This window comes from Leguminivora glycinivorella, chromosome 10 (assembly GCF_023078275.1).
Source record: "Leguminivora glycinivorella isolate SPB_JAAS2020 chromosome 10, LegGlyc_1.1, whole genome shotgun sequence".
In the NCBI taxonomy this organism is placed as follows: Eukaryota; Metazoa; Arthropoda; class Insecta; order Lepidoptera; family Tortricidae; genus Leguminivora; species Leguminivora glycinivorella.
In genome coordinates this window covers 8,564,775-8,581,222 of record NC_062980.1, presented here as the reverse complement: position 1 = coordinate 8,581,222, position 16,448 = coordinate 8,564,775, and the positions used below count along the sequence as shown (strand labels likewise).

The following is a 16,448-nucleotide window of genomic DNA, read 5'->3' as shown; positions in this document are numbered from 1 at the left end:
ATTTTTTTTACATTTTAGACAGTTTTTGTTGAAATATTATCCTCCAAGGCAAACATTTATATTGTTTTTAGGCATGAGCGTGCTTCTGAAACTCGTCCACATTCATGACGCATAGTTTTGCTTCTGTGTAAGACATGTCGTTGCATTTTTACTTTTATTTCTTTTGCGCCAAAGTCATGTGTGCAATGAACTTGTTGATGTTCATACAATGTATTCATTAAAAAATAATTAAATAAAAATTAACAAATAAGTACATTCCTATGAAATGAGTAAGTGGGGAAAAATAAACATTTAACATAGTCCCAGGGTATCACGTATCCATATTATATACTATTTAGTAATTATGTTGGCTAGTTGATTTATATGAGTAAAATCCATTGTGCGTGTTAGCACATCGACGTCAAAGGAATTCAATGCATTTGATTGCTGCCTAAAAATTACAGGCATTCGGGCTCATTTATTTCTCTACACGCTCTATTAATTTTCTCCGCCCACGATTTATCCTTATATACTTAAAGATTGATGTGAAGAAATCTAGAATGAATAGAACTTAGTTCGACGTCAAAGTTCGATGAAAAAAAACCGGACGACACTGCGATGTTTATAAATACGTCAATTTTATTTTGTACTGATAGTGTGGACAGGCACGCTGAATAAACCTGTGACGCAAAATAGTAGATATTGATAAAGATATAATTATTTTGATAGGAATACATCTAGTTGTGTCATATTATGAATAGCTTACTTTCTTAGTCATATAGGGCTAAAACTGTTTGAAGAGCCAAATCAAATTTCAAGAAATTAAAACGTCGAATATATCTGTAGGTAATAAAGATAATTAGTTCAAATGTGTACCTAAATTTAAAAAGTAATTAATTACTCGATAACTACGGCTTTATTGGCTTTTAGCCTTTACCACAAATCATACTGTGTCAAACAGTGTAATCTAGTATAATGGAGCTGTGCGTTGTATAACCAAGTCCAGGTTCCAACTTCGAAATTCTAAAGTTATTCCATCAATACATATAAAACAAGCAAACTGCGTATGTTTTGGGAGATGGAATTTATTTCCCACCAGATTTAGAACTTTATTTCAAATTGATATGATTAAAATGTTCATTATTCGCTTATGCATTAAACTATGTTTATCTTGTCAAGTAGCAGAGATCTCACGTTGGTTATATTTCAGCAGCGGCGGGAGGGGCGCCCGCGCCGAGCTCGGGCGCGTCGGCGCGCACGCCGCCCGCGCCGCGCGCGCCGCAGCCGCCGCCGCAGCTGCACACGCTCACAGCCAATGCCAAGAAGCCGACGTCCTCCGGTAACTGACACAATCTTACTTTACATGTTTTTATACTTTTTATTTGCCCGTTATTATGTTCCGCTGCTGGTCCTCCCGTGGCTGTTTTATTTCTGGCCACTCATGAAGATGTCAAAGTCGTCTCGCCATCATCTCGCCCCGCTTAATTCGCGACGCTCATTTGATGGCTATACACAATGACACAACCCATAGATTCGCAAAAGCCGACTCTTGAAAGTACTTACAGATGTCCCAGCTTTTATTGTTTAGTGATATATACATATGTAGCTATGGACGAGGTCAAACCTGCACTACGGTAAATGTTAACATTTCTACTAAAACTAGGCGGTTTAGCAAGAACTCGCTTCATAGCTTCATTGTTTCCAATGGCGACGCGAAGGCCAGGTGAAAACTAACAAGCATTGAACTAACACTTTATCAACTCGTAAGTGTAATAACAACTAGATTTGTCCTAGGTTATATTATACAACATACCAGATCTCTGATGCAAAAACATCCTCTTCCGGACTGCTAAATTACAGACTTTCCTTCTCAAAAAAGTAATAACAATAGTTACATTTCCTGACATTCACAAAAAAACTTATTAGCAAACAGTACATCCTATTCATTTGGTTGTCCGGACAAAAGGATTACCTGCAATGTCACACATCATGTCATGACTTTATTTGTGATCTTTCAGACTATTAGGTATTAATTTTATGCTGTACCTTCGTATTGTTTTTCGTTTAATTATAATTGATACTATTGTGTTAAAAATAGACCGGATACAATAATATTTCAAAGTATAACGACAAAAAATCTATTAAAGTTCGAGCAACTTATTCAGATAACCCTCTGCTTGCCCTAAGGGGCGGTATATCTACATTATTATTGTAAGTTATTGTTTCTGACGTTAACATAAACTATTCTCCAGTCGCTGGGCTGTGACTATTTTATTTGTTTCTAGATAAAAAAAATCATTAAAAATAGTGCAGTCTTAATTGTATTCATAATTACCCATTTATTGATATCACTTATAATAAATAATACATGAAATCAACTAACAAAGTATGTAGCAGATTAGTATGCTGTTCAATATTCTGCGCAACAGACAGCGGCGGGTACCTACCATGCTCGAACCGATGTGTGACCTTCCGCTTATCCAAATTCGTCGAAGATTAATTGAATACTTGCCTCTTTATATTTCCCTGTACGTAATCTCGTTCTATTTACGAACAAGATAATGCAGATGAGTTTGGCTATTAGACAAATTATTGAATTGAGTTATAATTTTAATCGAATACACGATTAGGTAGTTCTTAAATAATAATATTTTACCTACGTAAACATAATATTGTAACATGCCTAGTAACCTTACCAACACATTGACCCTATACGACGGATGTGAGGTCACTAGAATACGAACCTAGATCTCAGTACTGGCTAATCACTTAATGAACTAAATTATGCTATCTTATAATAACATAAACTCAACATCAACACTGTAGCTGCAGATAACCCGTTTAAGTTTACGGTGTTTCCACAGAAAGTATAACGCCAAAACCAGTTTTATTATAATAGTGTCAGTCGCAAAACGATTAAATGATGTTAATTTGACTTGAAACCACGAGTTATTAATACTGGGGACGCTATTGCTATGTCTTGTATGGGAACCCTGCATTTTATGATTAAGCACTGAGACTTGGCACAGTTGTTCATTAGGTGGCCCTGAGTAGATAAAGATCGGGAGGCATCGAGAGCCCCCCTTAATTTAGGAGGGAGGAGGGGGGGAAGGCTGGCGCCTCCGCGCTTCCTTTGAAACCATATTTCTCTAAAACTATACAAAATAGGGCATGCGATATATCATTTTCGGATAAATGAAGGACGAGGAATTCATTTTTGGAACAAAAAAAATGTATTTTAGAACAAAAATACAAAATAAAATGGGAAAATCTGAAAACGAGATTTTTTTTTATACATATTATTGCACATTTTATGAAAACTGTAATGGTTTTTTCTAAATAAAAAATATTATTTAATAGCTACATTTATCTAGTTTTAGAAAATGTATAATTTGTTATAGAAATATATTATAGGATGAGTGATAAAAAATAATTTACATCGCCCAATAGGGTGATTTGAATGCTCATTTCAATAAGTTTTGTCAATGATTTCAGGTATAATCACTATTTTTAACACACGAAAGCCGTAATCATTGTAGTTTATGGCTATTTTAGTGATTAATGTACTTAAAATAAAAAAAAATACAAAAATATTAAAAATGTGATAATTTTTTTTAACATTATCCTATTTTGTTCTTTCTACACAATATATATCTAAAATCAATAAATATCAATAAAAAGCCACATTTATACAGTTTATAAAAATATATAGTTTGTTATATAAATATATTACGAAACGCGAGATAAAAAAATAATGAAAGTGACGTGGCAGGGCGATCTTGATGTACGGTACGGGTCAGCTTGTATGATTCGATGAGGTGAGGTAAAGGTACTCAAAGCTCTCAAAAAGTGTAGTTATTTAGAGTACTTCAAATTAAACAACATACTCCTATATAGTCTGAATTTAACTATTTATATTACATGAAATGATCGATTGATATGATAGGTCAGATATATACATCTGATCCTAATACATACATCTTGTGAAATAGTAGTTATCTATATGATTTGCATAATTTATGGATAATTCTTACTTGACATATTTATTATTCCAGATCTGCGTCCTGTACTTTGGTTAACGAGTGCCGAAAATAGTTATTAACCAAAAAAGACCGCCAAATTAACAGCATTTCACCGACAAAAGCTGCCTTGCACCATTTTTGTAAGGGTTATAGGTACGAGTATATCAAGGTGTCCATGTATGGGGTCAACTAAACCCAATTCAAAATTTGCCATTATTTTCTACTTGTGGCTGGACGAAAGTCTGTAACAATTGGGATTTGGGAGCCTACTTGCCCGCAACGTTGCCTGTTGCTGCAGAAACATGCCTCGAAATTGTCGGATGCAGGTGTAATAAAAAACAGTGCCGCGTAAGGTGCAACCGTAAAAAAATACTTTTTAAATTAAATGTTCGGAGCTGATGTGCTTATGCAGTGGATGTTCTGATATATACATAATTAAATTCAGACTATTCATGTTGTTTTATTTGAATAACTCAAAATAGCTACACTTTTTGAGAGCCTTGAGTACTAGCCCCGATACACATGTTTTCGTCTAGTCAGACCATTTTTTGAGGTTCTCCTTTGTACAAAAGCAATGTCTTAGTTCAAAAATCATTAATGTTTAATGCTAATACGAATCTAGTTTATTTTTTATGGCACTATTGCGCAATAACTAACTATCATTGATACTGAAAGGAAGAATATGACGATTTTTATTTTATCTTTTATGGATGGGTAAAACCGATTTAAGGGGGCCCAAAGGAAGTAACTAAATTCTGCTAGTAAACTAAAAAATCTTCAAGCCTATGCATGCAGAACTGCTTTAGGAGAGGAGAACGTGATTAAGACATTTTTTTGCAATATAAGTCACATGCAATTTTATTTTACAATCAAAATAAACTATATTATAGGACTTTTACAATTTTCTGTACTGGGTTGTGATATACCTACATGTGTAAACGTTATTAGAATAAGTATATTTCTGTATTACTAGACGAACTCCACTGCATAGCGGGTAGTACCTTTACCTCACCTCATCGAATAATGCAACGTAAGATGTACATTAAAATTTTCATTTTCATTATTTTTTATCTCGCGTTTCGTAATATATTTATATAACAAACTATATAGTTTTATAAACTGTATAAATGTGGCTTTTTATTGATATTTATTGCTTTTAGATATATATTGTGTAGAAAGAACAAAATAGGATAATGTTAAAAAAAAATATCACATTTTTAATATTTTTTAAAAATTTTGTATTTTTTTTTATTTTAAGTACATTAATCACTAAAATAGCCATAAACTACAATGATTACGGCTTTCGTGTGTTAAAAATAGTGATTATACCTGAAATCATTGACAAAACTTATTGAAATGAGCATTCAAATCACCCTATCGGGCGATGTAAATTATTTTTTATCACTCGTCCTATAATATATTTCTATAACAAATTATACATTTTCTAAAACTAAATAAATGTAGCTATTAAATAATATTTTTTATTTAGAAAAAACCATTACAGTTTTCATAAAATGTGCAATAATATGTATTAAAAAAAATCTCGTTTTCAGATTTTCCCATTTTATTTTGTATTTTTGTTCTAAAATACATTTTTTTTGTTCCAAAAATGAATTCCTCGTCCTTCATTTATCCGAAAATGATATATCGCATGCCCTATTTTGTATAGTTTTAGAGAAATATGGTTTCAAAGGAAGCGCGGCGGCGCCAGCCTTCCCCCCCTCTTCCCTCCTAAATTAAGGGGGGCTCTCAATGCCTCCCGATCTTTATCTACTCAGGGCCACCCAAGGAACAACCTGTGCCAAGTCTCAGTGCTTAATCATAAAATGCAGGGTGTTGTGCAATAGCGTCCCCAGTATAATGAATTCATTCGGTGGTGTGTCAGTGGTCGACATTGGCGCTAGATTGCGCGCCTGATTACCATGCAGTGGTGTCGTAGTGGTAGGACTCTGAACTAGGGCAGGCTCCTCCTCCTCGCAGATTACTTCACTCGTTTGTTTGGCGCTCGATCAATTGTTAAAGGTGACCTGTGCGTTCAGCGCACCGCACGCTCTTAGCCGAGTGAAATCTTACGTTAATGCACGTTTATGTCTGCATAGCGTGCAGAAATAACTCGTTTATCTATAAAATATTTATAATATACATGCGTTTCGATGGGTGGCGGCGTATTTCAGCTTTAGTATTAAGTTGATTTTACTGTAAGTCGCTATTAGATATTGAGAAGACAATCAAGACTACCTATATGAATATGCCAAGTGTCTAATGAATGATTATCTGTAGTATAATCAGTATTTAATTCACTGTACCGTCATCCACAATGTTAGCTGCCAGCATAATGGCACAAAAAATTAAATCGTACCGGTCACGCACATGATTCATGCCTTTAAAAGCTATACCTATGCATACATTATTAATTTATTATCAGTCTGTAGTTTTGGCGGTGTCGCTCAAGTTTAGGTGTTTTGACGATAGAATAGCAATTATGGTTAGATTGATTAGTTATAGTCGCCATCAGATACATGTATTGGAGCGAGTCAATGTGATTGTGAAAATATCTGACCATCATAGCTTGGTTCTTAATATTTTTAACACCCGGGGCTCTCAATATTTTCGGTTCGCGGCGCGGTTGCAAGTTTAATAGATTCCTAGGTAACGTGGTGAGATTGGCGAGGATTGCCTCAATCTGTACTTCCAACCAATTAGAATCCACTCTAGAACCCTGTCGTATTGACACCGTGCTTCATTTACTATCAATAGAAGTCAGTTTGACTTTTACTGTGAAAGGGTTCTACAGTGGCCTAGGATTCTGATTCGGAACTCCTGCAATAGTGTTTTGCGCATAGTCTTTGGCCGCTTTGTCTCTCTGATAGCGACTGTACCTAACCTAGCCACTGAAGCTGATCATTTTGTCAAATGAGCAAAACGTCCAGCTGCACCTGGGCATAGTAGTAACGTGTGGTATGTCCGCAGCCGAGTCGTCGGACACGACCTGGGCGGGCGAGGACGACTTCGTGCTGGTGGAGGCGGACAGCGGGTCGGGCGAGTGCTCCGCGTCGTCCGGCTCCGAGGCGGCGCCGCGCCCGCGCACGCTCACGCTGCCCGCGCCGCCGCCGCCGTCGCAGGACCCGCCGCAGCCCTCTAAGGTAACCACCGTACACATCACACCAAGGAACGGTTAACTACTTGCCTTATGATGACGTAAGGGACCATCCACACTCATAAGACGCATGTCTTGCGGCGCGCAACGGACGCCTCCGCCACGCCGCCTGAATGTAATTCAAAAAACGTCTCCTCAGTACATTTTGTATAGGAAGGACGTAAGACGCGCCCCAGGCGTCGTGGCGGAGACGTCCGTTGCGCGCCGCGAGACACGCGACGCCTAAGTGGGGACGCTGCCTAAGACGTGTCGAGGTATAAGGAAAGTAGGCCACCCTGTCGGACTCCTTATCATAATACACGTGAAATTTGACACCCAACACACACGGGTCTTCAATTTTAGAGACAAAGAGGCCGGTTTTATTGGAAATGTTGGATGACTCGTAGGTGGTGGTCGTAGGTACCCACATTCGCGAATTTCTGTTTGGCCCAATGGTTGACTGTAGAGAATGCCTTAAGGCATTAAGTCCGCCATTTGTACTTTTTTTCAATTGTGCAATAAAGTTTAAATAAATTCTTCAACAAGTCCCATTTATCTACATATACCTGCACGAATACAATATATACCTAAGGACTGTCTATACCTACTAATGTCACTTTACCTCAGACACTGCAGTAAATATTTGCGACGCTTAGATTATTGTATTTTTAAACATTAGGTATAAAGTGGATGAGTAATAAGTTATTTACTTGAAATTTCGCAACACAAATAACAGTCACTCATGTTAGCCTTTACACTAATCGTTTGTGGGTCACAAACCTTTCTCTTGTCATTACCCTTGCCGTTCGAAAACATGTCAACCGGTCACTTATCTTTGGCATTATCGCGAAGAAAACAACGAATGTTGACAGTAATTGAATAGATGACCTCTTGAAAATGTAGTGGAAATGCTCCGAATTGTAACGTTTGTTGCCAATTTGTATCAATGTCGGATTACAGCAAGCGAAACGCTAATTGTACAAGCGTTAGGGAATCCAACCGGAACAGTATACAAATGAACCTAACACACTTTTTTTAATGCATTCATACGTAATTAAAATGAGCTACTGTTACGATAAGCATCGCTACAAAATAATATACGGCGTTCTTTTACACGCAAATATACCCACTGGCGGTTATAGCTCACGAGTTTCAAAGTCATAAGAAACGTGTTGTCTAATGTTATGAATTTGAATACACTTGCTTGAGTAAATTCCGTTGTTTTCATTCGAGGATATGTATAAATAATAAATAAATAAATATTGGGGACATCTTACACGGATCAACTTAGCAATATATAAATATAATAAATACATTCTTATATACAAAGAAAACATCCATGACTCAGGAACAAATATCTGTGCTCATCACACAAATAAATGCCCTTACCGGGATTCGAACCCAGAAAAGCGGCTTAGCAGGTAGGGTCACTACCGACTGAGCCAGACCGGTCGTCGTATACCTATCTAATATTCGGTACATCTTTTAGAACCCGACGCCGTCCGCCGCGAGCATCCAACGCTCGCAGCCCATCACAATGCTGCGCTCCAACCATTCGCGGAACCCGACCAACCCCATCGGCTCTCTCTCGCCGCCCACTGTGAGTACACTACTTGTCTCCCATAGGATAGGGCTATAGAGGTATAGACAACACCGACCTCATTAGTCTCATCTCATTACATCGAGGGCATTTTAGTTGTTGTCTCGTCTGTGATGAATTAGGTAATTCATTGTTATTTCGAATTTTGCTTATTGTTTCATATATTTTAATGGTCGGTACCACGGGTATCAAACGAAAGATAATAAAAGGTACTTAAGGTTTAACTACTCTTTTCATTAATCAACTTTATAATTTGATAAGATTAAACGAACACAGGTGAAAGTCGTACATATTTGATACATATCTTGTAGCCATATGCTAATCTATATTTAATGATAAAGTATAACAAGATTTACGAGATCTACATGGAAAACTGAAAGCGCTTGTTTTCTTGCTAATATCACTTCTTAGTTTAAATTTTCACTTCCGTCTGACAGTATCTCTGATGTTACGCAACGCCACGTGTATGACTCATTAAAAGTACGACAACTACGCAACTTAACTGTCGATTTGCATTTTCAATGTTTATGTCGCGATAATGTGTGTTTCCCACGAGCCGGTCGCGGCCGGTAGGTTACTTTCCGTTCCTGATAATGGTGCGGCAGAATTTCCCCGCTTACAATGGAGCATAATCTGTGATGTTGAGGATAATAGATAATCTAAATACGGACATGCAATACGATCCATGGATTGTTCATAATGTACCTAAGCTACTTGTGTTTATGGAGGCAAAATATCAATGATAATAATATAGTACGTCCTATATCAAAGCTGAACCACTCGTGCACCATTACCCAAAGCCAAATTTAAGGTTTGTAATAGAAATAAGCATTTGATTTATACACTTTAAGATTAGTAGTAATGAATTGAAATGAAAAAGGTGCATAAGGAAAACACCACCGCATGCCTCAGGTGCTTATGCATCATGTTTTCCAAGAACTCTACGTCGATGTAACTAATGTGGGAGCAGAGCCAATGTCATTGAAATGCATTGCCGAAAAGATTCAATATACACGCCACGGAAAAACAAATTGTATCGCAATGTGTTAACAGTTCATATTGTGTTACAACAGAAAAGAGTTTCATCTCAATGCATTAACTCTTAATTGGACAGAATATGTCAAAATTTAGTCAAAAAGAAAATTTGAAACCTGTCTAACATATATGAAGTCATTAAATAAATGTCATATACAAAGAAAAAATGACCAATGCCTCCAAGTGTTCCAAGCTGGATTCGAACCAGCGTACACTCCGTTAACCGGACGGATGCCTCAACCACTCGGCCCACGAAAGCAAGGGTCGAAATTTTCAAGTATATGAAACAATTACCGAGAGCTTGGCTTTGGTCATTTTTTCTTTGTATATGACATTTATTTAATGTTTATAGTATAATAGTAGTGAAACTGCTTAAAAATACAAATTAAAATATTTTCTATGAGAAAATAGTTTAATTTGATCTAAGATTATATATGAAGTCAATAGCTATAGGTTGAGATTAAATTAAAGGTTCATATAGTAACAATTATTAGAATATGCTTAAGTCCGTATTCTATTTCAGTTCCCGATGGGCACGCCGCTGTCGACGCGGCGGCGCAGTGCGTCGGGCAGCTCGCCGCCGCCGTCGCTGTGGCAGGTGTCGCCCACCAACAACAGCCCGCTGCGCAGATCCGGTCAGTGCATGCTATCATATACTCTGTCAAACAAGTCTGTCAGTAAATAAGAACAAACAAAACTTACTATATATACTATATATACTTTTCTCTAGCACCCTAAAGAAAAGGATGCATATAGTTTTCTTTGTTCTTATTTACTGACAGACTTGTTTGACAGAATTTATATAGGACACGTGCATTAACTGTACGAGGCAGCTCAGGAGCTTTGGCGTGAAGTGCCAATTGATGTGTTTGTGCGTTTTCACATTATCGATCCGATATGGGATGTCGGACCGATATCCCATACATTACAGGCGCCATCTTGGATTTTTCTATTGAAATCCTTCCGACATCCGATATCGGATCGGATAATTTGAAAACAGCCTTAGTTTAGTATGTTTGCGATTCAGGCCGCGAGAGGGCAGACCCTTCCAACGCGCAAGCCCCCTAGAATATTAATTTATCAGGATGCAGATGAAGTATGTTTTGGTCGTTGTTTTGCTTTTGTCCGATCGCCTCGTGTCTGGTGTAAGCTGATTCACGCTATTCGCGGTGTTTGGTGTCCTTCGTAAACACCAAAAATTCGTGCCAAATTGAAGTAACCACTATTTCTGTATTGCAGGATCGTCTCCGCCAGTGCCGCTAGCTCTGAAGGGGTCGGGCGAGGCGTCTCCGAAGCGCGCGGCCACGCTGCCCGACGCGCTGCTGCGCGGGCTCAAGATGCACAACATGCACGAGCCGCCCGTCTACATCCCCAACCTGCAGGAGGAGACCATCCTGGCCGTGAGTACTGGCTCGTTACACTCTTGGAGCATTCCATGGACTGTCCTGTACAAACGCATTATATTTCGTATGTTGCAATTTATTTTTTCAGCGTTTAAAGCGAGTGGTCATTTTTCTGGGCATAACTCTACACACCGCCTTAGAAAATTGTTCCTTTTATGGCATGCATTTTTACGTGTTCATGCTACTGAACTGACGGTTTTTCCACCACGATACAGCCAGCTGACAATTTTTCGTTTAAGTCTTTTTTTTTATAATAGCTTCTAAACAATCTGACAATATGAAATGAGAGGCGATGACTGAATTTTTTTTACGTGTTTCGGTGGCTGTTATTTCTCAACCCAACTAAGCGGCAGCTGACTGCTGCTGCGGTTAATGATTCTTGACCGTTAAACACTATACGAAGTATCGCCCGGGAGGTGATTAGCCGTGGAAACCTGTTCGTCGCTCGGGACATATTTTTACCTCATTAAGATAATTGACAATCGTCAAAATTCGACATGAATTTATCTTAGAAAGTTATATGAAGTAATGAATTGTTATATTACAGGAGGAGCACAGCAAGGTGTTCTCGCAGCTGAACTTCGTGCTGATGCTGGGCGAGCTCCTCGCCGACCTCGCCGTCTCCTGCGGCGCGCCGCTCGCCGCGCTCATGGACACCTCCGACGGTCAGTACACTATACACACTATTTACTCAGTAATCGATTGTTAGTCGAGAGCATTCAGTGTATTTTATAGTTGTGTATGTTACATCTCCCTAACATTCAAGTACTTGTAACAGCGTACCTAACCAACCTCTCAATCGTTTACGTTCACATCGTTCATAGTAGAGATGGGCCGAATATTCGGTAAATATTCGGTATTCGGAAAATTCGGCAAGTTTTTCAATGTTCGTATTCGGCCGAATAGTTCGGTTACATTGCCGAATAAACAAAGTAAATAAATAGCGTAAGTTGTTTCGTAATTCTTCGGATAAAGACGTCCTATTTCAGCATTCTAAAGAGCTACCAAAGGGAGTTAAAAATGCGTTAAAATATAAAATACAATAATTTTCTAAAAAAGTAAAAATAACGTATCTTAAGAAACAAAAACCAAAATTTTCTTATGCACTAAATTATAGGAACATTAAGAGTCTTTACGTGTACCCATTACCAATTATTGAAACGTTTTTAACTCTAAACCAGGATTTGAAATATGGCTCAACCGAATGTTCGGTTCGGTAACAGCTGAACCGAATGTTCGGCCGAATATTCGTATTCGGCAAAGTCCGTATTCGGCCCATCTGTAGTTCATAGTTAGCTGGAATACGGAAAAACGATAGAGAGAGAGAGAGAGCTAGTGGTAGTCGATAACGATATGTGACGTTAGGTAGGTTGCACGGGTACGCAGTCCGAGTCGAGTTGGCAGTTATTCTTTAGGTTAAATGTGAATGAGTCGTTAGTGACCGTCTCGTTTGTGGTGTTCCAGAGCGGTGCAACGAGAGCGTGCGGCTCGGGCTGCTGGTGCAGGCCATGCAGGCGCTGGCGGCGGGGCTGCGCCTGGCCGCCGCGCACTACCGCGAGCGCACGCTGCAGCCCACGCCGCAAGTGCGCAACGGTACGTATCTCTCTCGATGCCGACTTCCATATATCTACACCTGCCGGCGTATTAGGCTTCCAATTTTATCACTTATCTATGTGGATAAAGTATCCGTCACGCTTTGGCAAGTATGTCAGTGTGAGAGTGACAGATGTCTTATCCACGTGGATAAGTGATAAAATTCGAAGCATGATACGCCGGCTGGCTATAATATCTAGTCGAAGTCATCTTAAAAAATAAACTGCGATCTCGGCGAAATATGTTCGTCTCCATCGAATTGTGGCCATTGAATTGACATTTTACGGTATACGTAAACCAATATTTATCAAATTACTACATAGGTACCTACTCCTAAACAAAGCCAATGCTTCTTTTTAACCCCCGACACAAAAACGACGGGGTGTTATAAGTTTGACGTGTCTGTCTGTCTGTTTGTGTGTGTCTGTCTGTGGCATCGTAGCTCCCGAACGGATGAACCGATTTAGATTTAGCTTTTTTTTTTGTTTGAAAGCTAAATTAGTCGGAAGCGTTCTTAATCATGTTTCATGAAAATCGGTCTACAATGTCACGGTCGGGCGTTTTTTAAATTAATTTCAATTTTGATTTTGTGGTTAGGTTATGTACCTTTTCGGCACAGACAAATGTGAACATGAACAAATACCCTTATAGTGCCTAAATTAAATGAAAATATTGTATTTAATTTCAGTGGTGTCCCTGATGAACGGAAAGTACAAATGGATCGTGAACGAGTCGCGGCGACTCCACGAGGCGGGCGTCACGCCCGCGGTCTGTGATAAGATACTCTACGAGCACGCCATCGAGCTGGTGAGTTTTTTTAACTTTATTTTTATATTCCTTATTACTTTTCAAATAATGTTTTCAAGCATTACCAATGTGTACATACACCCTTGCTTTGCCCTAACAGGGCCCATGTGAAACAATTCATTAACTAAGAATAACTTTATTGCCCATAAAACTATAACACCTATAATTTTATTATTACCATGGTTGCAAAGTTGCAATAAAGTATTATGATGATGATGAGTTACCTAACCCGTGATTTTTTAGATTTACCTTGCACAATAAATATGTATTACAAATACTTTTATTTTTTGGGGTAGTCTCTCTGCCTACAGATCATTGATGAGCTGTATAACCACCTGTAAAAGCGCTTGTAGTGGTTTTACAGCTTATTAACAAAGTAGTTATTGAAATCTTATTTATTCCTTATTTACTTTATTTGTTATACAAGTATTACCTTCCAAAGATTTTATAGTCGAAACAAAAAAAGGCACGTAGTTTTAGAAACACTCGGCAGAATCATCAATAAATACCATGAATTACTGTAGTAAAAACTGACGCAACTTGTTTAAGAAAAAACGCCGTGACAGGTGAAATGTTAGATACCTTGTTACACAGTACAGTACAGATGTAGTGCGAAAAGGGTTTCCTTCGGAAACGTTCGTATTAGTCATGCTAGTTCAGTCAATGTCAGTACATCTTGTACTGAGACTAACCGAAATAGCATGACACGTTCGTACACGTTTCCGTAACAATACGACTCTTTTGGCACTACATCTGTAGTCATTTCATTTTGCGTGGCGTACTTAAATAAGAATTGTCCATCTATTGGACAATGTTATAAATAGTGTAATCCAACTTCACACTCTATTGAAAACAAGTGGTAATGTGGTTGTATGTGTCGCAGTGTCAGATGGCGGCCATCGAGGAGCTGTTCGGCGACATGAAGGAGTGCGAGCGGCGCTACATGTCGGCGCAGGTGCTGCTGCACTCGCTCGTGCAGCGCCACCCGCTGCATCCGCACCACCGCACCACGCTCTCCAAGTGTACGTATTATATACACACACTCACTTCTATTCTGCCCGCTTCGCTCGCGTTCAACTCCAAAATTGCGGAATGCTCCGTACAAACTCCCCCCCCTCCCCTTTTAGAGAAGTGGAGGGTTATAAAGAGCCAAAAAGTAGCCTATGACACTAGCAAATCACGTCAGTTCGTCGCTCCGTTTTACGATGAAAGACGGGCAAACAAACAGACACACACACACTTTCCCATGTTCTTTATTATGTTTCCCATTAAGCATGTTTTGTTTTGGCACCACTTCGACCCAACCCACAAGATGCCCTTGTATAAAACTACACCTGTAATTATGGATAGTTTTGTTTCTGTTCTATGCATAGACTTGTCACGCAAACGTAACCATGGCTATCTGTGTCTGCAAGATGTTGAGGCGCTTTCGTTGCGTGTTTATATGTGGACGTTTAATTTACGGTAAACAGATGGGTTTAGGAGACGCCCTTACGGTGCCGAGTTCTTGGCGTGCTCCGATCTTAAAAGTGTACAACTATCTGTACAAAAGCTGGGACATATACATTTTTGTAACCCTTTTTATATGTGAATGTTATTGTTATCAAAAATAGATAGTTGTATCTGAAGAGTAATGTATGATGTTATTGTTTGCAGACCGAGACGCGGTGCAGAGGCGGCTGAACTGCCTGAAGGGGCCGCGCAAGCTCATGGACGTGAAGCTGGAGGCTGGGATCTCATAATGCAATAAGCGACCAGCGACCGAATACTATCCTAATAGTAAGCGTAAGCGACGCAAAAAGAGAAGTGATTTTATTTTGTTGTCGACAGACTCGCAGTGAGAAAATTATTAATAAAACAAAGTATAAAAGGAATAAGTGAATAAATATCAATTAACGATCGATGTAAACAGTCGTTTTAGTGATGAAGATTACCAGAGATTGCAATAGTGAATTATATTTTTTTATATGCAGTAAGTACATTCTGAGCCGTAGTATTACCGTAGAGCGGCGACCATCTCGACGTTGGACTATTCTAGTGATCGCTTGAAGTGATAGTTGTAGATTAGATGTGTGTTGGATCCCTTATGTCATAAATGGTTGTATCTTTTAATAGTTTGTAATGTTAGTACAAGTTTCATCAGAGTAAACCTTCCGCTTCTTCGATTCTGAGGAGCCACGCAAATTATTTTAGAAAATTGTGCATGTATTTTGGTTATCACCATTTTAGGGTAAATACAAATAAATAAAAAACAAAAAAACATAAATTAGAAAACGTAGCATTGTTTCCTAACTCACGTATCTTGTATGACATTTTGATTATTACAGACTTAGCGTAACGTATAAAGTGACTTCGTGATGTACTATCTCGATATAGATACAATGCTATAGAGATCTCATTATCGACCAATAACAATATGGCATTTTTAGGTTAAGATAGAAATTATGTTTGAAGGTTTCTCGAAAATATTATATGAAAGGATTTCTGTGTATTCTCTCAAACCATTATTTTATTTTTAATTTGCCAAAATTGTGATTATGTATTTCCTCAAAAATAATATTAATTGCTTTATGATAATAAGAATAAAGACTGTTGTATTATACATATTTTGTTTTTGTTTTAATAAACACTTATTTTTATCAGCATGATTTTGGCATATTATTTTATGACTGGTTGACTATATTACAATTTCCTACCATTGTTACCTATCCTATTTCCTTATTCTCAACTAATATCAAGCCAAGACAATCAATACTTGTCTTACAAAATGTACACATAATGTAACTTGAGTAAGATTGCATACGGATTTTAAATTTAGTGCATACTTGCGCACTGCTTGTCCTAATTTCTACCCCACGAATGCAAGTCTCTGA

At 38.2% G+C, this 16,448-nt stretch overlaps 1 protein-coding gene across 2 annotated transcripts in view; it reads left to right on the top strand.

Moving 5' to 3' along the window:
- Positions 1-16,223, top strand: part of LOC125230039 (serine/threonine-protein kinase unc-51) — a 38,687-nt gene extending 22,464 nt beyond the window's left edge. The window contains exons 7-16 of one of the 2 annotated variants that reach the window (XM_048135018.1): positions 1,193-1,318; positions 6,972-7,144; positions 8,627-8,737; positions 10,296-10,407; positions 11,012-11,172; positions 11,723-11,840; positions 12,640-12,768; positions 13,457-13,575; positions 14,459-14,597; positions 15,232-16,223. In XM_048135018.1, the coding sequence (XP_047990975.1) occupies positions 1,193-1,318; positions 6,972-7,144; positions 8,627-8,737; positions 10,296-10,407; positions 11,012-11,172; positions 11,723-11,840; positions 12,640-12,768; positions 13,457-13,575; positions 14,459-14,597; positions 15,232-15,317 (1,274 nt within the window). In that variant the 3' untranslated portion in view covers positions 15,318-16,223. Of the gene's footprint in view, positions 1-1,189; positions 1,319-6,971; positions 7,145-8,626; positions 8,738-10,295; positions 10,408-11,011; positions 11,173-11,722; positions 11,841-12,639; positions 12,769-13,456; positions 13,576-14,458; positions 14,598-15,231 lie in introns of both variants that reach the window. The other variant, XM_048135017.1, reaches the window with a different exon arrangement.
- The last annotated feature ends 225 nt before the right edge of the window (positions 16,224-16,448 follow it).